The sequence below is a fragment of the Cricetulus griseus genome, chromosome 2 (assembly GCF_003668045.3).
Source record: "Cricetulus griseus strain 17A/GY chromosome 2, alternate assembly CriGri-PICRH-1.0, whole genome shotgun sequence".
In the NCBI taxonomy this organism is placed as follows: Eukaryota; Metazoa; Chordata; class Mammalia; order Rodentia; family Cricetidae; genus Cricetulus; species Cricetulus griseus.
The window spans coordinates 181015782-181039736 of record NC_048595.1 but is presented as its reverse complement, the minus strand read 5'-3'; the positions used below and the strand labels follow the sequence as shown (position 1 = coordinate 181039736).

At 38.7% G+C, this 23955-nt stretch overlaps 1 protein-coding gene and 1 pseudogene across 2 annotated transcripts in view; both read left to right on the top strand.

Moving 5' to 3' along the window:
* Slc12a2 (solute carrier family 12 member 2) overlaps positions 1–12546 on the top strand; it is a 75311-nt gene extending 62765 nt beyond the window's left edge. For both annotated transcript variants that reach the window (XM_035440139.1, XM_027400937.2), the window contains 6 exons: positions 1035–1157; positions 2695–2806; positions 5201–5287; positions 6272–6407; positions 6825–6892; positions 9769–12546. In XM_035440139.1, coding sequence (XP_035296030.1) covers positions 1035–1157; positions 2695–2806; positions 5201–5287; positions 6272–6407; positions 6825–6892; positions 9769–9904 — 662 coding nt within the window. In that variant the 3' untranslated portion in view covers positions 9905–12546. The remainder of the gene's footprint in view (positions 1–1034; positions 1158–2694; positions 2807–5200; positions 5288–6271; positions 6408–6824; positions 6893–9768) is intronic.
* A 9510-nt stretch (positions 12547–22056) lies between these two features.
* Positions 22057–23583, top strand: LOC100768743 (annotated as a pseudogene).
* The last annotated feature ends 372 nt before the right edge of the window (positions 23584–23955 follow it).

The following is a 23955-nucleotide window of genomic DNA, read 5'->3' as shown; positions in this document are numbered from 1 at the left end:
GCGACACTGAAATAGGTGTATCTGCAGTGTCACTTACACTCTTTACCATCAGTTGTACCCAGCCAAATTCTTGATTTTGATACTAATATATTTTTCGTTTCAAAAATTGCAATATTTCTCACAGTCATGCTGCGTTTGGGAGATACACAGTCATGTCAGCGTAAATGAATTTTATGAGAAGGAGATAGAGGTGAGAGTTATGGAGCAGTGTGGTTTGGTAGCCATATTATGCATCATCATGCAAAACCATTTGTCATGTTTGCTTACTTCATGGCGGCATGAAAAGTGAATGATGGACCTTCTGGTAAATTGACCAGAGATCCTTCTGTGAATTTCTGTTTTTAAAATTGTGACAGTGGAGTTCCATAATAATCATTTGCTTGCTCACAGAGTCAATGCTGATTTTTTTTTTTAATTCCTAGAAATGTAAATGGGAACTCCTTTCAGAAATGCAGCATATTTATTTGTATCCTTTCTAAGGAGTTCCTGCCATCTTTCTGTGATTCAGAGAAAGATGTGGTCATGTGGCTTTAAAACTGGGCATCACATGTTGAGGGGACAAATGATTGATGAGCACATTTCCCTGGTAATTGTAAGAGTATATCGGTGTTTATCCAATCATCTTGCACATACAGCTTTTTATTTAACTTTGAACTCTAAGTCATTGAGATACCAGATAATAGAAGAAATCTCACAGAACAAGTGTAGTTTGATTTGTTAGTCTGAGATAGCTTTCCAGGAAAACTGAACCGTATCAGTAAATGTTTGGTGCTGAGGATTCCTGCACATTCACCAGAATACTTCAGAACACTAGACCTAGGATAATTTGGATGACTTTACCTATTGTAAAACAAAAAGCACTTTGTTGTACTCAAATTATATCTGTTATAAGCTGCAGGTTTATGATAGAAACCATATACAGATCTGCATATAAATATATCTGAATTTACAAATGCTAGGAAATTCTAGGAGTGCAGTAAAAGGAGATTTAACTTTTCTCCCTTTATGTCATAATTTTTTGCTTAATCCTTCAGAATCCCAAGGGCCTGTTGCACCTTTAAATGTAGCTGACCAAAAGCTTCTTGAAGCTAGTACACAGTTTCAGAAAAAACAAGGGAAGAATACTATTGATGTCTGGTGGCTTTTTGATGATGGAGGTAAGGCCATTAATTTTTTTTTGTTGTTGTTGTTTTTTAGGGGGGGAGGTTCTAGACAGGGTTTCTCTGTGGCTTTGGAGGCTGTCCTGGAACTACCTCTTGTAGACCAGGCTGGTTTAGAACTCACAGAGATCTGCCTGCCTCCTGAATGCGGGGACTAAAGGCATGCGCCACCACCGCCTGGCTATAAATGTATTTTTTAAAAAGTTAGAAATTTACTGAAGATGTAAGAATAGTGCTAAGAAATTACATATGTTTTTTATGTGTTTAACACATTCAGATTTTACCAGCATGCTCAAATAGCACAAGAATCAGTGCGAGAATCATACAAAGTGGTCATGTCTCTTCAGGGTCCTTCATGTAGAAGGTGCTTCAGTCCTTCTTGAACTTTGTGACAATGCCATTTTATTAACTATTACAGACTAGTTTATGGAATGTCACTCAATTTGGAATGCAGTTAGCCTGGTCACAATCAGTTTCAGGTTATGAATCCTTGGCAGAAATAGCACAGAAGTGGTACTCTGCTCTCCTGTCTATATCTCACCAAGAGTGGCATATTGGTGTAAAGTAAGCTGTTGAATCAAGTGTACTTTTTCAGACTTACCCACTGAAAAGTTGCTTCCCCCTCTTTGTGGTTACAGATGTGGTAGCGGGGCTCTGGGAGACTCTGCAGATCTACCGTTCTTCCTCAGCTATTCACCTGAATTAACATTCATTCACTTGTGTTTCTGAATTGGCTCTTGGTGATGCATTTTCACTCCCATTATTCTTTCTTCATTGATTGGTTGGCATTTCATTGTAAAAAAAGAGCTTGTCTCTTCATTTCAAGTCATTGATTCTGAGTTTATCCAAAAGGGTATAATTTATTACTGTCATCATTTATATAGTTTTCAGTTGTCCACATCTAGCCAGCAGGGTCTTCCTTCACTTCCCTAGGATGGCTTAATGTGTTCATTTGACATAGGGCACTCATTTTAGAAGTTGCTTCCTGAAATAAGATGGTACCCTAGACTTAACCCATCCTCACTATGGAAAGGAAATTTTATCCAAGGACTCTCATTCCTTTTAGTCAAGAAGTACTTAAGAGTAATACACTGTGGCTTCTTTGGAAACTCTTCATTACCAGGCCCCTCAGTGGACAAAGCTGGGAATATATGTAACATGTATGTGTGCATGTATGCACTATATAGATCTTGAACACCAATTCCAGTCTACCTTTTTCCCTTTTCATCTTTATTATTTCAGTGTGAAACTTAACTTCCATTAGTCTATATCATTTCATTTCACTCTCTGTCTGGAACTCATTTTCTGACTGCCTAAGCCACCATCCTATTTGATTGCTTACACAAAGAACTGCAATTCTTGGACTGAACCACAACTCTTGGACCACCCTCATTGAAGGAAATTGTCAAGGGAGGACAAATTTTACTTTACATTGAGTTATAGTAAAAGTGTTTTTTGAGACCAAGTTGAAAATAATTTTTTTGTTTGAGATATTAACATTTTAAGAGGGACTTATTGTATTTTTATAATTCAGGTTTGACCTTGTTGATACCCTATCTTCTGACTACCAAGAAAAAGTGGAAAGATTGTAAGATCCGAGTATTCATTGGTGGAAAAATAAACAGAATAGACCATGACCGGAGAGCGTAAGTTTGTTTTAAACTGGAGAACATTAATCGAATAGCTATATCATGATAGAGGTTTGATAAAATAAAGCCATATAGACCCTGAAGTATTAATTATACTGCAAAAGTCTAATTAAATAGAACCTCATCCTCTTTAATTTTTGACATCTACATTTAAATTATAAATGTGTAATTTTACTTAGATGTAATAGTTTAACACACTGGCATTTTAGAAAGTCTTTATTAATACCTATACTGTCAGGTATTAGAAGCAAATCTTTGATCTTTTGAGAAAAAGTGCATAGAAATTGCCCTTTCATATATAGAGAAGTTGTGTGGACTTTGGAGACATCAGCATCCTATTGTCTTCTGCACCACCACGAGTCTGGTTTCTGGTGCTTCTTTCCTGGCCTTGTCCTTGCAGGGTACTGCACTCACTGTTCCCAGTTTCATGTAGAAAGTCTGAGAGTTTTGACTGATCCCTCCTATAATCCTGTAACCACTTCTAGACAGTGTGAGTGTTAGAGTGTGGCATGGATATTTCTGATGGTCTGTATCTTCCCTTTCTATCTTGTCCCCACTTGAGATATTTCCTGTATGCTGTCCACATTTTGGGGACTTGGGGCATTTTTGGTCTACCTGTTTTATTTCTTATGTACATAGCTCTTCATTTGCCTCATTCAGGTATGCAAATGTGTTGTGTGGCAGAACTTTTCCTGGGGAGACATAATACACATATCTACCCACCCCAGATAGGGAGCCCCTGACAAGACCACTTGGATACCATCAAAGTTCAGCTTGGTGAAACAGTGGGTCTTATTGGGCTTCCTTACAGGAGTATAGTGAGGGGTCACTTATAGGAGCAGAGATGACTCAAAGACAGCTGCATTACCAAGGCCCTTCCCAGCATGGTGACAGCTCATGAAAGCTGGAAACCTGGAGCACACTACACAGCCTGCGGGCAGCTCAGCTGGTTGGAGAATGCCCTTGTGCTCTTTGCAAATGACTCTGGTCTAATCCTGGTAGCATGATTGGCTTCTGCTTCTAGGCAGCTGGTCTGGTCTCAAGAGTCTTCTTTGCAGCTTGGCTTCTCTCAGTAACTCTTGGCAGCTTTATTGCTTACTCAGAAGGGAGGAACCCAGGAAATATGGTCAGTTTCAGGAACTTCCTGATGCTATTGTTTACCTTCCTGCTTAAGGAGCTTCTATGTAGGATGGAGTATAGCAAACTTGGAGGAAACTGTTATACAACATAATGCTGTATTCTTTGGAACCCAGCTCAGTTCTTACAGTGCTGGGCCCTGCTATAGTCCCCCTTTACTCTCTCTAGCACATTCCCTTCCCAAATTGGTTAACATTTGAGACCACTCAAGTCACTCTCTTAAATTTTAGTTTTGTGGGTTCTGTGATGCTTAGCTTAAAAGATGCTGACTTCACTTAGGTATTCATTTTCAATAGTGAATTATGAAAGAAATACTTCTCTTACCTTTCTTTTTAAAGCTATCATCTCATTAAACTTAGGATATTGTTTTGTTGATTGCTTTTCTTGAGTATTTCAGCTTTCTGTTGTTAACCCCAGTATTTTATGGCCCCTGTACAAGACCTTGTATACAAGGTCTTTATTTACCAAATGCCAGGCTTATAGTACTCCTTTCCCTGACCACTACCAAAGACAAACACTATGAACTTACTCTCTCATGAACTGTATCTTTAATTTGTCCTTGAAAGTTCTGTTTGGACCTTGAGATATTTAAGATAAATCTAGTATTAATAATTCTAAAATAACTTAAAAGAGGCTTTCTTGTTATCAAATATATGCTTCAATATGTGTTGACAAAATTACTTTTTATCAAGCTAGCTGTCACAATTCATTATGGATAGCCCTTGCTTACTCCCATAAGGTGTTGTATTAGTTACTTTATCACTGCTGTCACAGAGGATCTGAGTGACAACTTAAGAAAAGGGGTTGTTTGTGTGGACTTACCTTTCTACTGTACCTGCAAAGTGTATGCTGACTGCATTGTGTAGCAGTTCGTCATTTTGTGTCTGCAGTCAGGAAACAGAAAAATCACTGCTCAGTTTTTCTGGAAATTTCCTCAGTGACACACCCAGAAGTATGTCTCCTAAGTGATTCCAAATGCAGACAAGTTGAGATTGAACTTGTAAGTAGTAAGTAGGAACAGAGCGAGTTAGACTCTGTTCATCTCTGTAGTCATCTCTAGTCAGGCAATTTCAATGTGGAGAGTATGAGCTAATTCAGGAAATTTATGTAGCAACTGATGGACTTTCCCTTCAAGTCATCTTACCACACACGTAGACAGTAAAATACACTTGTTAACATCCTTTACTATAGTACTATAGTACTATAGTACTATAGTACTGTTACTATAACTGACTGCTGTTCTTTTTGTCATAGGATGGCTACTTTACTTAGTAAATTCCGAATAGATTTCTCCGATATCATGGTCCTAGGAGATATCAACACCAAACCAAACAAAGCAAAGTAAGTTGCTGGATAAATTATTCTGTATAAATTTCCAACCTCTCTGGCCTGTGCAAACACAGGTAATTTAACTTGAAATGATTACCAGGGCTTTTTCTCTGACCCAAGATATGTGAAACCACGTGATAAGTGACTTGCCAGTGATGCTGAAGTAAGCTGCAAAGAATTCTTCATTTCAGAAGGGATTTCACTCTTTTCACTCTTTTTTTTTTTTTTTTTTTTTTTTTTTTTTTTTGGTTTTTCGAGACAGGGTTTCTCTGTGTAGCTTTGGAGCCTATCCTGACACTTGCTCTGGAGACCAGGCTGGCCTCGAACTCACAGAGATCCGCCTGCCTCTGCCTCCCAAGTGCTGAGATTAAAGGCGTGCACCACCAATGCCCGGCCGGGATTTCACTCTTTACATGTGCTTTTTGAAAATTGTTGGTGCCACAGAAATTGCAGATAGGTTTTAAATTCCAGATGTTTCCTGCCCACAGTGACTGAAAGCATTTGACCCTAACTTTACGTACCTGTTACTTCCATTGTTTACTTTTACAGTGAAAATTGAGTTTCCCTGTAGTAGTTGCCATCAAGAGTCTCTCAGTTTCTGCTCTTGGAATAGTATTCCTGAAATGGCACAGAGAGTCAGTTATGGTCTGTGTATTTGATCAGGTGTCTCTGTTCATTTTAGGCATGTGTTAAATGAGTTACAGAGTTGGGATAAAGATTTGCTATTTGAGCAAAGTTGTATTTTACTCATTACTCAGGAATCATTTTGGCTAATGTGATACTCTAATTTGAGGGCAGATACAGTGTGACAAGCTTTAGCTTCAGCTTTATTATCATTGCCTGTGCAGTTCTAAATCTGCAATTGGAGAGATTGGAATTTAGTGTCTTCTAACTAAATTGTAAAAATTATGACAAGTTTGTAAAAAGCTATGATTTCTACTTACGATATTCCCAATACATAATCCAAAATAAGATTGTTCTTTTTGTTCTTTAAAGTATTGCCGCTTTTGATGATATGATTGAGCCATACAGACTTCATGAGGATGATAAAGAACAAGACATTGCAGATAAAATGAAGGAAGATGAGCCTTGGCGAATAACAGATAATGAGCTTGAGCTTTATAAGACAAAGGTACTCTTCACTTCTGTCTCCTTTTCATTAAACTTACATGTGATTTAATAGAATTACTGATGCTGTAAGTAATAGGCACTGTGATTTGGTACAGGGGGAGATGTTTATGTAAATTAACTTCTATTAAGGTCATTTTATATTTGAATGGTGGGAAGCAGCATCAAATATTTTTCTAAACGGTATTTTATTATACACAGTGTTTTTGCTACTTGCTTTACAAACCATGGTAGTTTCTTCATTTTCTTCTTGTTCTTGTTCCTCCTATTCCTCCTCCTTTTTCTTTGGTAGATGAATGCTGAAGATCGGGCATGTGGCTACATGGGCTTACACACTGTGTACTGAGCTACGATCAGCCTTACACAGTTTACAATTCTAATTGTTAGATGTTGAGGAGTGATTGTGTCTTTTCCATTTCAGACATACCGGCAGATCAGGCTAAATGAATTGTTAAAGGAGCACTCAAGCACAGCTAATGTTATTGTCATGTAAGTGTTGTTGGAATAAGGTTTGGGCTAGTTTTGTGAAAATGCGTGCATGTGTCTGTGTGTCTCTGTTGTGTGATGACAGTACCTAGTGGTTTTTAAAAAAGTTCTTTTTTAGAATTTCATTAATATTGTATTTACATCTCTCCTCCCTCTCAACTCCTAAGTCCTTGCTTCCTCTCAAATTTGTGGCTTTCCTTTAATTACTATTGTAACAATAAATTACTAAATAATAATTATTGTAATAAATGGTTATACATATATACTGCTGAGTCCATTTAGCATTGCTCATATGGATATGTTTTTTAAGGCTGACAACTTGTAACTGGGAGCTCATCCCTGGAGAAGACAGATTAATTCCTTTAGCTTTTTATCTAGGGTGACGCCTCATGTAGTTTCTCCTATTCACATTGGCATATCAGCTTGTGTTAGCATTGTTCAGGTCTTATATCATGGGCACAATGTCCCTGTCATATATAGAACACACCAACATATAGCAAACATCCACGTCCTCTGGCTCTTACAATCTTTCTTCCCCCACTTTAGCCACATTCCCCGAGCCTTAAGTATAGATAGGGGTTGAATACTCCAAATTCAGTTGCAGCTTTCTGTCAGCTAAAAAAAAGAAGCACTCTCTTTTTTTTTTTTTTTTTTTTTTTTTTTTGAGTGAGCTGCAGCATAAGGATAAGTATTTCAAATGTAATTAGAAATTGATTGGTTTAGAAAAACAGTGGTAATAGGTTCTATGGTGTATGAGTGTGACATGCATATACCTGGGAAGGCCAGTCTCCAGATTCCCTGAAGCTGGTTTACAGGTGTGAGCTGCCTTATATCGATGTTGTGAATTGAACCTGGGTCCTCTGCAAGAGCATTATGTGCTCTTAATTGCTTAGTTATCTCTCCAGCCCCTTGTTTTGTGTCTTTTAAATAAGACCCTGAGTCCACTCGGTGCTACCCATGTGTTTATGAATGTGGGGCAGTCCACTGGAAGGGGGGCAGCCTCTCAGACAACAAACCAACAAGGATGACTGACTGTCCCTCCCAAAGCAGCCTTTAACTACCAGTGCCTTCTCAGATACTGGTATGGCTTTTGAGTCCCTCCCTAGTTCATTTTGACTTGTACAGATAGCCCCATCAGCATGAATTCATGTGCACAGTGACCATGTGATTTCCAGAAAGTGACATCTCACAGCCTTCCTCCCTGTCCTCTGGCTCTTAGTGTCTTTCTGCCCCCTCTTCCTTAGTGCTCTCTGAGTGGAGGGCACATGTGTGATAAGAGATGCCGCCCATTGATGGCCAAGAACTCAGTCACTTAACATTTTGATAAGTTATGAGTCTCGGTATTATCCATTGCCCTCTGCAAAAAGCTTGTCTGAACAAAGATGAGGGCAGGCCTTCTAAATATGGGTGTAAGCATATTTGGGAAACAGGTTGACCATTTAACAAAACAATAGAAGTAGGTTACACAGCAGAGCCAATGACATCCCAGCCATGAGCTTTTGACCTTGTTTACAATACCAGCCATGATTTCCCTCTTGTAGAGCAGGCTCAGATCCAGTCAGAATGCAGTTGGTTCTACTGGAACAGTCATACCACCATTGGTTTGCTGTTTTGTTTTGTTTGCTTTTAATCTATAGCCCAGGCTAATTTTAAACTTGGATCAGTTCTCTGCCTCTGCTTCCCAAATGCTGGGATTTCAGTCCTGTACTACTACAAGGCCTGGTTAATAAGTACTTGGAGTTTATCAAAAAGACATTATCTATGAAAAGGAAAACTCAAACTTTAAATTATGGTTACACACACACACATATATATATATATGGTTGCCTTCAGCATGTGGAGCTAGCATTTATGCATGAACAAGAGATACACTATACCCTTGTATCAGTCTAAATAATTTTTCTTCATAGGTTATTCTGAACTTTTATATTCATATTCTTTAATTTCCTTTTCACCTTTTCAAAAATTTCTATCAGGGCCACAGGTGTGTGTGGCATAGCAGGGGCTAACGGTAGAATTTGGATCCCAGACAACTTTATTATAAAGATAAATGTAAAAACTTTTTTAGAATATTAACTTGGTACAGCAGTTCATATCCAAATCCCCTATGTTTTCCTCAACAGGTGTTTTCCATGCAGACATACTGTCTTTGAATTAGACAGAAGTGTTGGTGCCTACTTGAGCCTTTCCTCTGCTGAGCTATGTTAATTAGAGATAACTGTAAACCTGGATTGTTTTTCAGTTCTGAATCTGGTGTCCCTAAATAGATAAGAAAAGCTCAGGCATCCAGAAACCAAGACAGATGATGACATTCAATGACACTAAAGAACTGTTAGGGTAACACCAAATACAACCTTTTCAATTTGTGCTGATGGTGGGTAGATTTCTCTAATGAAAGATGCCAAACCATAGAAATTTAGAATGAATCCTTATAGGTCAAGAGGTCACTACCACGCTCTATAAATAGAAATTAAAATTCACAAGAGAGGTAAAATTAATACACAGTTAATTACATTTCATTTTCCATCTATAACTTCCTTCCACTGTCTGGGTTCTAATACAAATACATTTTTCTTCTGAAGAATCCTATCCTTAGTGAAGGGTAAGTTTGATTAAATATTAATATTATTAATAATAAATATGGATTATATGTATTGAAATTCACAGGAATGCTTACTCTTATGGACAGATGTTTGAAAATCTGTTGAAACCTGAAAATCTGGGGCTAATGTGATGAGAATATGTATAGTAGTTATTGTGGTATCTACACAGAATTTCCCTCTGTTGAGATTTTATCATGGGAATTGGGCCTAATTAATAGTTGTTGTTTCATTTTCTTCTCCAAAGCACTGCTCAATATGTTCTCATTCTGATCCTAGGAGTCTCCCAGTTGCACGGAAAGGTGCTGTGTCCAGTGCTCTGTATATGGCTTGGTTAGAAGCTCTATCTAAGGACCTGCCACCAATCCTCCTAGTTCGTGGGAATCATCAGAGCGTCCTTACCTTCTATTCCTAATTATTCTGCACCATGGACTGACTGCCCTCCAGGAATGGTACTTCAGTGCCTAGTGAAAGCGACTGAAATCATCAGTAACACTTTAATATCACAATGGCGAACTGGGACTTTGTTTCAGTACTTCATTTATTTGAAAGCACATGGAAAAGTTGCTCCATTGATAGATATATGGAGATTTCAGTTTTAGTCTCCTCCATATCTCAATCTCAGTGACTGATAATTCTTTCTTGTTGGACTGAAGTTCATGAGAGTAAAGTTGTCCTTTGCTACTTGAAAGCAATAAGAGTGTGTTATTTTTTGATTGATGAAAGGAGTACAAAAAGCCTTTAGCCTTGAGGTGCCTTCTGAAATTAACCAAATTTCATCCATATGTCTATGGTCTTTTGTAAATTTATAGAATGTTAAACTTTGCCTTCAGATATTTTTATTTCTGATCTCTGTCACCTTAAGTGGACACTCCTTTTCATCTTCCATTGACCAGTTAGTCTTGAGTACTGCGTGTTTTGTATTACTTTTGTAAAAGTATCTGTTGGATACTAAAGAGGATTAGGACAAATTAATAAAATATGTGGGGAGAGTATCCAAAAAAAATGGAGCTTAAGGTTAGGTTTATATGAGTATATGTACATGTAGAGCTAGGAAATAGAGGCCCAAAACACCATTTTTAACTCTCAAGTGAAATTATGTGTTATTTCTTGTAAATCTTAGAGAAGGGTGAAGATCTACCCAGTAATTCCTATCCGATGCTGAAAGATCACGTGTCCTTTTCCAAGCAAACCCCAGATCATTTGTATTATTTTTAAAAGATCTGTTCTAATTTAGAATTCCTCTCAAATGTGAGAGGCTTTTAAGACATGCTAACAGGTGTTTTTGGAAGAAATTTAGACAAAGAAATGCCATTTAATAGAACATTTCAATAAACACTATGGGAATTTCACTATCCTATGCCATTCTTTATTTTAAAATAATCATTAAAATTTTATCAATGGTTAAATGGACCACTGTTTTCTTAGTGGAAATGGTTTTAGGCTTAATTTATTCAACTATCAAGTACATTTAGTCTTAATACACTCAGGTTTGAACAGATTATTCTGAACATTGAAAGCTAATCCATTCTTAATACTTTAAAACTTTTGTGTTAAAGAAAACTGCCAGTTTGTGCGTTTGACCTTGTCGTCTACTAGTGCACTTGACAGCGTGTATGTGCTGTCCTGAAAGCTTTATATACGGTTTTTAATGTGAAGTTTCTCATTTTTCAAGGAAGGATTTCCTAAACACATTTCAAGGGATTTGTGTCTACATGTCTGTATGTGTGTATGTTAAGCATACACAGGTGCATATGTGTATATGTAATGAAATTTCTGTTGCTGGTGTTTCAAATATTCAAGTGATCACAATTCAGTAGGTTACATTTTTTTGTTTGTTTTAATAAGCATTCAAGTCAGATCAAGAGGTTCTAGGTTTCATGGAGGACAAAGACAATTTGAAGATCCTAGTGTAATCATACAGTTATCCAGTTAGGTCCAGTGCTGTTGGGTAGATGATCAGAAGTTTCAGTGGTGGAGAACAGACAGACTTCCCTCATCTTGAGGGAAATGCTAGAAAGGCATTTTTAGTGGTACAGTATTTCTGCTGCATGAATATGACCTAAATTAATACCAGCTAGATGTCTGGTCATTTCCATTCAGAATATTAAGAAAATGAAGTTAAGTGATTTTTTTTCTAAGTTTTTTTTCCTACATTTTAATACAATATTGTTCCATTTAAGTTCCGCAGAGTTTGGAGGCAATATAAAAGTGTCATTATTCAATAAAGCATATCATGTGTGAATTTTCTGAAAGGATAATAGGGCATAGGCTGAATGCTGCTATCTTGGAATGTACACTTGCCTTTTATTTTTAAAGGTTTGTCCCCATTCATGAAAACGTTATTGTGATCTGTATTACAGAAACTAAATGTCATACATCATACATTTGTGTATAAAGTGGCTCTGAATACACATTAATAGGGAGGGTAATATTGTTTGTGAAATAATGTAAGAAGCTTTCCACTTTTAAAAACTACATTACATTCACTTAACACTAGATACCAGGTCAGACATTTTCAAGGTTACAGCAGTACTCTAAAATGAAAATTTTCAACAATTAATTCTTAGACATGCTAGCTAGTGTTAAAGCTATTTTTATTTTATGCTGAATTCTGATTACTTTGATGCCAAATTATTTTTTAGTCCTAATCATTGATAATAACTTGAAAATAATTATGCAGTGGCAATTTGAACTCATTGTTATGATAGGTAAAAAATTCAGTGGGTTCAAGAGAATATTGGTGTTGGTTATTAACAGTTACTAAATCAAATATTTATTTGTTGCAATGTTTCCTTTGTGCTTTAGGTTTTCCTTTACACCCTTTTCATATTGCTTTCTGACATACGTGTTTTTTTTTTTTTTAAGACTATGGAAATAATTTAAAGAGTTGAGCTTTGGTGGATGATTATCTGCTAAGTTTGAAAATGTAATATTTTGATAATACTGTACTGTACTTGTCACAAATGCTTTTGTAATGTTTTAACCCTGAGGATTGCAGTTGCCGCTTTGTACAGAAGTTACTGCAATAAAAGAAGTGGAGTCATTCAACCTTTACTATCTACTCTTAATTTTACCTAGGTTAGGCCACTTTGCGATCTCATCCCACTTAAGGGTAGAATACTACCTTAGCTTCTGTGTTTTTAAAGCAGCCTTGGGGAAACTGAGTCACCACCTCTGATCTCCCAATAATGACTCTTGCTGCTGACTTCACTGTACAGCACAAAGTAGGATTGTTCTTAAACTGACTTAGATTTTCTGATTCTTAATTTAGGGCCAAACTTCTCAGGGAAAACCAAAAGATTAAAGGGATTCATATCCCCTGAACTTAAGTTGATTCTTTGCTCCTGGGATTTGTTTGTTGTTTTTGTTTTGGAAAGCTGATTTGTAGTTTCACAGAACATTTTACCTTTCTCATTTGGACCCTTGGGTGAGTGTGTTACCTGTGTGTTACAGTTAACTTATATTTACTCTTGAGAAAGCAGCCAAGAGCCGTTAGAAAGTTTGCTAAATGTTATGGAAATTTCTGAGGACATTGGGCAAAACTGTACTCACTGCTGCTCTGAAGACAGCTAAGATAGAGCAGGCATGTACACACTCCCCTCCCACCCTGCCCTGCACGCCTGCTCGCTATTCATATTACAGCTGCAAATGAATACTCATTCCAGATTCCCATCATAGATCTGAAATCCATTTGAGATCTTTGTTTTTGTTCTTAAATAAGCTGTTATTTGTGCCGCTTTACTCTTTGGGAGCTCAGTAAGGAATTCAAACATGACTATAGCATTTTAATATTTAAACAGAAACCAGTAGGATTTAGTTACTCATTTCAGCTGAGGGAAATGTTACAGTTGACATGCACTTGTTAATATCTACCAACAATGTAATTCTAGAGCCCAAAGAAACCCACGGTGAAGATAGTGCAGTCCTTGGATGTACTCAGTAGAAAATTCTATCTTGTTCAGGTACTTCAGATAGTAAATACACAAGATGTGCTAACGGGCTAAACAGCGTGTCTTTTGGGGGTGGTATATGAATCAGTTTTTATTTTTGTTTGTTTTTATAAATCTGGTGGCAAAATAAGAATTAAAGAGTCATCATTCTAGAAAAAATATGGACTTGTTACTTCCTGGTGTGTAGGTTTAACCTTTTGCTGCTGTCTTTATAGACCAGGGATCCCTTCCCAGTTCCATCCACACATATTCTCTGCCCTGTGGTTTGCTTATGAATACAATTGTCCAATTTATTCTGCCCACAATTAAAAGCTAATACTTCTTTTGGTCCAGGAAATAGGATAAGTGATCCTTGGATCTTGGATTAAGAGCCTGACTCATTTCTTGGTAAAATTGTATCAAAATATTGCTGAAGCATTTGTTAGAGAATTGTTAAGATTTTGCCCTGGAAGAGGACAGACATAATTTAGTCTAAAGAAGAATATTTCATAGACTAGCTTTAGATTCAACTTTCTCATCTCTAACAGACATACACAAAGATATTGAAAGTTAAGGCAGTATTTCATATTTACAGAGCTACAAGGAAAAAGATAATGAACAGGGTATGCTTGCCTGTTTACATTTTAAATCCAATTAAATAAATTACAAAAGCAGTAATTCTGTTTTGAAAATGAGCAATATTTAGGGCAGTGGTTCTCAACCTGTGGGAAGAAAGACCATTTCACAGGGGTGGCATATCAGATATTTTCATTATGATTCATAACAGTAGCAAAATGGTGAAGTAGCAATGAAAATAATTTTATGATTGTGGGGTCACCACATGAGGAACTGTAGTAAATGGCTGTAGCATTAGGAAGGTTGAGAGCCACTGGTTTAGGGGCTTTGTTGAATAATCAACAAGGCCCAGGTTCTTTTTTCTTTTAGACTAAAATTGTTGTCACACAGTATATTTTGATGTTTTTGCTCTCCCCAACTCCTTCCAGATTCTCCACACATTTCTACTCACCAGTGTTAGATAGTCTTTTTTTTCTTTCAGACCAAAAATAGCCCCATAAAGACAAAGCAACAGACCAATCAGATAAATAGGTGAATAAATAAATAAAATGAAACAAAAAGTCCACAAAAAAAAAAACCCAAGAGTTTGTTTTGGTCACCAACTCCTGGACATGAGGCCTATTCTGGAGTGTGGTTTGTATACCCAGTGATCCTCATTAGAGGAAACTCTTCTCTTTGCTAGCAGGTTTCAATTGCAAATAGCTTCTTTGTTAAGGGTGGGACCCCAGTGCCTGTTTCCCCCTTTCAGTGCTGGGACCCCATCTGACTTGACCCTGTATAGGGCTTGTTTGTGCTACCACAGGCCCTAGACATTCATAAGTGCACCAATCCTGTTGTGTTTGGAAAATGCTGTTTCTTTGGAGTCATCCATCAGCTTTGGCTCTTAAAATCTTTCCCTCTCCTCTTATGCATAGATCCCTGACCCCCGAGGGGTAGGGTTTAATAAAGACCTCTCATTTAGGACTGAGTGCTCCAAAGTCTCCCACTCTCTGCACTCTCAGGTTCTGGCCACTTTAGGAGTGTCAGGTATGGATTTCATCTCAGGGAGTGGGCCTTAAGTCCAATCAAAAGTGATAGATCAATCCCATAATATCTGTGCCACTATCACACCAGTATATCTTGCAGGCAGGTTGCTTACATAGGTCACAGTGCTTATTAGCTTGGTGGTACTGATTATCATTCTCCAGTAGTGGGAAGAGTTCCTTCCAACACCATGAGTGTTGGGCAGTAGATATCTGGGTCTTCTTTTTATTGGGCAGGTGTTTGTTTGGGTTGCTGTTACCCACTCTGGATGGACTGAGGCAAGTGTGGTGGCTGTGAAGTCCCTGGTAAGACAGCATGTTTGTGGGTCAGCAGGTGACACAAAGGAATGGAGATGGGCTTGGAGGAAAGGCTGAGAGGGTCAGTGGGGACCTTAGGTATGTACCCAGAGGCAAAGTCCCCAGGGAATTAAGGTGCAGGAGGATAGTGTAAAGTATAGGTCCTGGGGCTTCCCTCGTAGATGACAAAGAAAGAGAGATGAGCCAGAGGGAAGGACTGAGGCATGCAGCCAGAGCAATCTCATGTGACAGAGTCTCTGGAATCCCCAGCAGGAAATGGCACTGATAACTTTTCAGTCTTCAATTGTTCTGCTGAAACCACAAGGTACACTCTGAGTCCCTACAAGGCTCTACTAAGATATTTAGAAGATGATAAGGGCAATTTGAGAATGGGAAGGACACTGATGGCGGTGGGATGGAATACTGTGCTCCGGGAAGTTCATGGACTCCAAGATTTGCCTTTTTAAAACAAATTTTAAAACTTCACAATTATATTTTCCTTTGGAAAATGGTGAATTATAAAGAATGGAGGCCATTTTATTCCCTGATTTTTTTAAAAAAGAAATATTGGTCATTTCCTATCAGTTACTTGGTCCAAGTCTCAGAATGGTAGCCCATTATGCCAGTATCCTGCTTTCTGGATGCACCCATGAAATTAATCTTTGCTTATGTTTATACACCTGTGATTTTAGGGTTGTTGACATAAACCTCACAGTTGATTTTTTTTCCCCTCAGAAAACTGACAGTGGTAAAGCACAGGTGTGTTATGTATTGAAACACTGATGACAAGAGTGGTTCCCAAGCTGTCACCACTTAGCTTACACAAGAATCTACCAGAGGGCTCAGTAAAGTTCACTTAAGCTACTTGTCTAGCATTGGTAAAGTAGTTTATGCCCAGCCACACACATAATCATAAATCATTCCTGGTGCAACATGGCTAGCTAAAATGAAGGTCTCCACATTCTTCCTTCATACAACTCGCCCTTGTGTAGAGTTGTCTTTGTCAGTTATTCTGTGGGATACATTCATTCTGAGTATCCTTGTTTTAATAGCAGCTATGGATTAAATTATTGAAACTTTTATTAGCTTTTTGTCTGTGGCCAGATCAGAACCTAAAAGTCACTAATAATACAGGAAGTCCAGGAAGGCAGCCAAGTTACTTGATACATTTTGTGAGATTACTTCTGGAGAGAAGCCACGCTGAACCTTGGCCGCTTAGCCATGCCTGCAGCAAGAGGGAGGATGTCTTTGTCATCCCAGAGAAGGGATGAGAGAAGGACATCAGTGAGCTTCGCTTAGCAAGAGTGGTCCTTCTGACTCGGTTTTAGCACTGGTGAGGCATGAGTCATATACATGCCTGAGCTTCAGGGGGTTGGTTCTCTATACAAGTGGGAAGACTAAAGCAATAGATCCTGTGACCTGTTGGGACTGGTTTTGATAATAAAGGTCGTGGTCAGCTGAATATGAAAGAACCTGAGTCACCAAATGTTTTGGAGTCTAATTACCGGCACTTACCTGACTGTATTTATGATGTTCACTTCTGAATGTGGCTCATTATACTAGAGCACACTCTGAATGGTTAAATGATGTTTCTCCCCCTAATAGACCTTACGGTAACTGGTGTTAATGTCTCTCTCTATATGGTGACTGGTGTTAATGTCTCTGTCAGATGTTTGATGTGTTCTGTCTCATTTAGTCTTTATAGCCATGATCTGGTTCTGAGTCTTGGTCACAGTACAAACCATCCTAGGATTCAGATAAAGGCAGTGTAGCTGAACCCTGTGCACTTAGTCACACAGCCACCCCGCTCCCAGGTTACGTGCTATTATGAAGTCACTACAGCAAAACAAAACAAACAAACAAGACGAGGAAAAACTGCCTTTCAAGTAAGCCCATGGTCAGCTGTGCCTGTTCATTCCACCCTCTCATTCTTGTCTTCCACATCTGTGTGAAAATGGGTTCCCTGTGGCTGCTTCTGTGAGCCAAGGGGTCAGAGGACTGCTCTCAAGAAACCCTGGAAGCTCAAGCCCAGGCCAGTCATTTTCTAGAAAGCAATGCTAGCTTTGGGAATTGCCTGGCAAAACCAACATCTAAAGCCATCATTTTCTACTTTTATTATTTAAATCGTGTGTGTGTGTGTGTGTGTGTGTGTGTGTGTGTGTGTTGAGGGAGGGACCTGCATGCACAGGTGCCCCTATAAGCCCGAGGACTTGGATCACCTGGAGTTGAGGTTACAGGTGGTTGTGAGCCACTTGATGTGGGTTCTGGGCATTGAACTCTGGTCCCCTGGAAGAGCAAACCATGCTCTTAATTATTGAGCCATCTCTCGAGCCCCTAAAGTTGAATTCTTGATTTAACATTTCTTTAACTTCTAGTGAGGCAGGAGCTCAATGTATGGATGAACTGGACACACACACAAAAAAATGTGAGAACAAAGGACATAGTCTAACAACTGGCAAGACACTTCCAAGGTCAAACCATAGCAGCCCTGGCCAGCACCATTGACTAGCAAATAGTCACAGTTGACAGCTCCCAGTAGAAGTTGGAGATGGGTAGGGTGAGAAGGGCACTAACAGCATACCATCATCTCCATGGTTGAGCCAGAAGAACCTGCACAGGCTCTTGGCACACCTCATGATGAGCCAGACCCAGCAGAAATTACCTCAACCTTTGACCAGTTTCTGACTTAAATTTAAGCCTTAGGGACATACTGTTTATGTCCTTCCTCTCGGATTTTTTCCTTTCCTTGGTTTCTTTTTCTTTAAAAGCTTTGCTTTCACTTTCATTCTTCCTCAAGTTTGTGTGTTTAATCATCACTGCATGAGACAACAAACCTGTGGTGATATTTTGTTTAGATATTGGGGTTAAAGCTGAAGATCAGAAAAACAAAGTGTCCAGCTACTAGAGAGTTCTTGCCTCTATCAATACTCAGACCAAAGGAGTGATCTTGTCCTCAGATTGCATCTCTAGACTGCATCTGTCTTCACCAAACCTCAGACTCATTGCTCCCATCTCCTCCCACCTTATATTCCTTTCTAGTGCTGGGATTAAAGGTGTGTCATGCCAAGTGCTGGATCAAAGGTGTGAGCTCTGTTTCTCTTTAGACTGATTCACTCTGATGTAGCCCAGGTTGGCCTTCAACACCCAGAGGTCCATCTGCCTCTGTCTCCTGAGTGCTGGGATTAAAGATGTGGCCACCACTGCCTGTCCTCTATAGCTAACTAGTGGTTTAGGGTGTATCTGACTAGTGACTTAGCTCTGCACTCAGGCAAGGTTTATTAGATCAAAAATATCACCATACAAACCTCAGAGCCACTGACTCGCATTGACACCTTAAGTCCCTTGGTCACATCTGGGCTGATCTCAAAGATCTCCTGATCCACATCTCCAATAAGATTTAACATGCCTGTAAAACAGCCTTGAACACAGCCCTGTAGTCACTTTATATGCTAATTACAATGCTGTGAGGAAATTATGTATGCTAGATTAAGAACATCAGTCAATCTTCCACTTCCGAAAATGTACTTATATATCTACCTTGCCTATTGATCAAAAATTATTTTATGGCCTCTCTACCATAAATATAATTTAATAAGGCTTTAGGCTATAAATCTAACAGAAGCTTAAAGTTTCTTATTTACTGAGAAAGTATGTAATAGCTATTAATGTTTCTGTATTTATCAATCTGTCTTTTTCTTTCTAATTTTTTTAGGGATAGAAACAATCCATTGGGCTTAGGAACCCCAAATTTGGCATCATGCTAAATAAAAGCAATAAACAGGGGCTGGAGAGATGGCTCAGCAGTTAAGAGCACTGGCTGCTCTTCCAGAGGACCCAGGTCCTGGCACCCACATGGCAGCTCACAACCTCCAATCTAATCTTTAGTCAGGCCATGAAATCATTTCTAACTGGCAGTGAATAGCCATCTGAACTCAGTTTAACTCTATGTCAAGGTAGACTAGTTTTCAGTAATGTTTATGCCCATTGCTCTCCAGTCATTTGATCAATACTAGTTTTGTGTGACACATATGCTTCAAAGAATGACCAACTCATTAAATATTTATACTCATTATCTCTATACTGATCCTAGTTACTGTTAACAAACTATTTCAACTTTTTTTTTCAAATAAAAGGTATTGATTGGTTGAAAATGTGGCCACACTGATGGTGAACAGACACTTTTATAGCAATCTAGATAACTGCATTACTGACACTGATAGAGGTCATGGACCCAGAGGAAAACCTACTGCTGCTCCTTTGCTAAAGCAGTCTAATTTCTAAGTGCATCCTAAACACCCATTCTTTACCCACAGATGGCATGTAGCCCTCACTCTTCACCAAAGACGTTTCTTTTTACAGAAGATGGAGACCATTACAGAAATCCAAACTGATCAAAAAATGCAGAGAACAACTGACCATGGGATCCCCAACCCCCAGCTGATAAACCTGCACTACTACCCTTACACTTAAGGCTAAGAAGCATCATGACACAGGGTAGAAAGATTGTAACAACCAGAAAATCAGGGTGCTTGCTGTGAGATACTATATGACAGGGAAACCGTCCCCATGAAATCTCAAAACTATGGTCGTCTCAACAAGACCAACACAATAACAACACCTGTTGACTGGAGGTGCCATTTCTAGTTCACATTCTCTACTTCCTGCTTGAGGTTCAAGATGGGAGCTCTCAGTTTGCCATTCCAGCTGCCACACCTGCTGCCCTTCTGCCATAATGACAGCCTCTCTGGAACCAGAAACTCAAATAAACTCTTCTATAAGTGGCCTTGGTCATGGTGTTTCATCACAGTAATAGAAATATAACTAATAGAGCCCAAGTTTGGTAATACCAATACTGTGGTATTGTATTATTAACCCAAGTGGATAAGTAACTTCTGTAGTTTGGTCAAGGAGGAAGCCAAAACTGAAATGCATCTTCAGTTATTTCTTGACTCTTCTACTGGAATCACATGAGTTGTTTTCAAGTACTATGTGAGTATTACCATATTATAACATAATTTTCAAGCCACTGTATAAATGTCTTCCATTGTGGCATCTTACCTCATGAAATGCTGTATGTGTACAGATAATCATACATTAATGTTCAATTAAATTTAGGTTCTACTCCCTATTCAAATAAGCTTGTACACAATCCTATATAAATTACATATAATCCATAAATTATCTAACCATGTCTCACTTTTTTTTGTTTGCTTTTACTTTTTTGAGATAAGGTCTCATTCTGGATCCTAGGCCAGCTTGGAACTCAGTATATAGCCTAGGCTGGCCTCAAACTTGTAGATGATCCTTTTATCTCAGTCTTCAAAAGTTGAGACTAAGGCAGGAGCGACTGTGTCTGGCTCATGTAGTAATCTTATGTAGGGTATGATATTATTACTTGCACACACTAAGTCTAATAAAGTCTTGAAACCATCCTTATCACCTCTAATAGGAATGTCAGTCAGCCATCCTCCATAGAGCCAACAGCCTGCTGTGGAACTACATTCTTCTACACTGGGCATAGCACCTGGAATGTTCGGTAATTAAAATGTGCTTCCCACCTCTTTCATTTCAGGACCGTTATAACAAAGTCATCTACTCACTGGACTGATGAGCAGTCAACACGTTATCACACATAAATGTGCTACTATGCATTTGACTGTTTTTAATTTGGGGAACACTGGAATCCAGCATAGTTATCAATTGATGTCATCAATTACCCTGTAGATGAACTTGATTAAATATTCAAGAAATTACATATAAATCATAAGGTACTAATCCATCCATGCTTGATAGACAACACAGTTTTACAATGCACATCTACACAATACTAAATACATGTACTATGCAGACATGCATACATACATCTTCATACACATTTACAAATCATCTCTACACTCCCCACCACATTTCCTCACATCTCTAAATGCACCACTAACAAACTCATGTACTACTATAATACATAAGCTTCTATTCTTGCCAAACCCCTAAAACCAGAAAAATATACCCATTAGTTGAGGGTAATTACATAAATATGAAATTAAATTACAGCTTCAATCAACAACAGATTTCAGCCTAACTCTTAATTAAGCCATCTTTGAACACTCAAAAGCTTTATATATTTCCAAGTTTACCAGGCTAAAACTTTTTCTTTTTCCTTGAGAAGTTACTGAAAAGATTCCCCAACACTAATTCAGTAAACATAGCATCTTCTTTTTCTCCAAGGGCAGTTTCTCTAGATTTGATATTTTTTATTTAATTACAAATTCAAGTAGAAGTTTTATCCCAACTCCTACAAAGTCTATTTAACTTTTCCTACATAGCTAACATAGCTAAGTAAATAAAACTAGGTATGGAAAGGGTCTAGGTGGTTTTAGAAAATAATTCCATTAGTTCTAGATTTGGTCCTGGCATTTTGACTAATTTCTAGCATTATTGTATGTGCAAACTGCCACATGCCAGAAAGAATGCTTCATAACTCTTAAGGTCAGGAGGAGGAAGCAGGTACCAGAGAGCTCCCTGGTAGATCACAATACCTCCCTCGACCAGCAGTGACATCACAGAAGCAGTAAGTGAAAGTTGGCTTATGTACCACTGTTGGGGTTGGTAAACAGAATTAACCCATGTCAATAAAACCCAGCATAAGATGTCTTTAAGAATACTCACAAGGCCTGTAGCCTCCCTACCCCTCCTGAAACGCATGACACCGGGATCCCCCAACCCTTCCTGGCTTGCCCTCCACCATGGCTGACAAGGAAGCTGCCTTTGATGACGTGGTGGAAGAGCGTGTGATCAATGAGGAATACAAAATATGGAAGAAGAATACCTCTTTTCTTTATGATTTGGTGATGACCCATGCCCTCGAGTGGCCCAGTTTTACTGCCCAGTGGCTTCCAGATGTAACCAGGCCTGAAGGAAAAGACTTCAGCATTCACCTGCTTGTCCTGGGAACACATATGTCAGATAAACAAAACCACCTGGTGATAGCTAGTGTCCAGCTTCCTAACGATGATGCTCAGTTTGATGCATCATACTATGACAGTGAGAAAGAAGAATTCGGAGGTTTTAGCTCTGTCAGTGGAAAAACTGAAATAGAAATCAAGATCAATCACGAAGGAGAAGTAAACAGGGCTCCATACATGCCCCAGAACCCTTGCATCATTGCAACAAAGATGCCATCCAATGATGTGCCTGTTTTTGACTACACAAAGCATCCTTCTAAATCAAACCCTTCCGGAGAATGCAACCCGGATTTACGTCTCCTTAGACATCAGAAGGAAGGTTATGGTCTTTTTTGGAATCCAAATTTCAGTGGGCACTTACTTAGTGCTTCAGATGACCATACTATCTGCCTGTGGAACATCGGTGCAGTTCTAAAAGAAGGAAAGATGGTGAATGCAAAGACCATCTTCACAGGGCATACAGAAGTAGCAGAGGACGTTTCCTGGCATCTGCTCCACGAGTCTCTGTTTGGGTCTGTTGCTGGCGATCAGAAACTTATGATCTAGGATACTCCTTCAAACAATGCTTCCAAGCCAAGCCACTCGGTCGATACTCACACGGCAGAAGTGAACTGCCTGTCTTTCAATCCTTACAGTGAGTTCATTCTTGCCACAGGATCAGCTGACAAGACTGCTGCCTTGTGGGATCTGAGAAACCTGTAACTCAAGTTGCATTCCTTTGAGTCACATAAGGATGAAATATTCCAAGTTCAGTGGTCACCTCACAATGAGACTATCTTGGCTTCTAGTGGTAATGACCGTAGGCTGAATGTCTGGGATTTAAGTAAAATTGGAGAAGAAAAGTCCCCAGAAGATGCAGAAGATGCCCACCAGAGTTGTTGTTTATTCATGGTGGTCATACTGCCAAGACATCTGATTTCTCCTGGAATCCCAATGAACCTTGGGTGATTTGTTCTGTATCAGAAGACAATATCATGCAAGTGTGGCAGATGAGAACATTTATAATGATGAAGACCCTGAAGGAAGTGTGGATCCAGAAGGACAAGGATCATAGACATATCTGCACTTGTGATTTAGACTCCCCTTGTTTCCTTCTGAACCCTGAGGTGGATTTAACACTGGTTTGAGACACAGACTTTGTTCAGCTATCCAGCTATAATAGGTGCCACCAACAATACTATTAGCCCAAGCCATGGGTGTTTTCTAAATCTTAACTGGGGGACTTAATTCAACAAAGCCACAGACTTATATTTAAATTTTCTTCAGGAATTTTCTAGTAACAAACCCAGGTATACAGTAGCTTCAGAAATGGGGTGTATTATGTGTTGATTATTTTTCTTCTTAAGCTATATCCCCAAGTTTTTCAGATTCTCAAGAGGCCAGAATTGATAAGGAAATAGAGCTAATTGAAGTAGGTGTCTGAGCCATGAGTATAAATATTGCAAGATGCCATTTTTATTCAGAAATAGGGGAGATTCAAGTCCTAGAGTTTAAGGTCCTCTTACCTGGCTTTCCAGGATGCACATTTGCCTATGTAAACCAGACTCTTAGTTTCTTTAGTTAAGACCACACGTTCCTCCTTTCTTTATATTTTTGCTAATTAGTGTATTTCTTGAGCTGTTTCCATATTATTCTTTTCCTTTCTGTGAAATGGCTTTGTTGTGTATGTTTTTTTTGTTT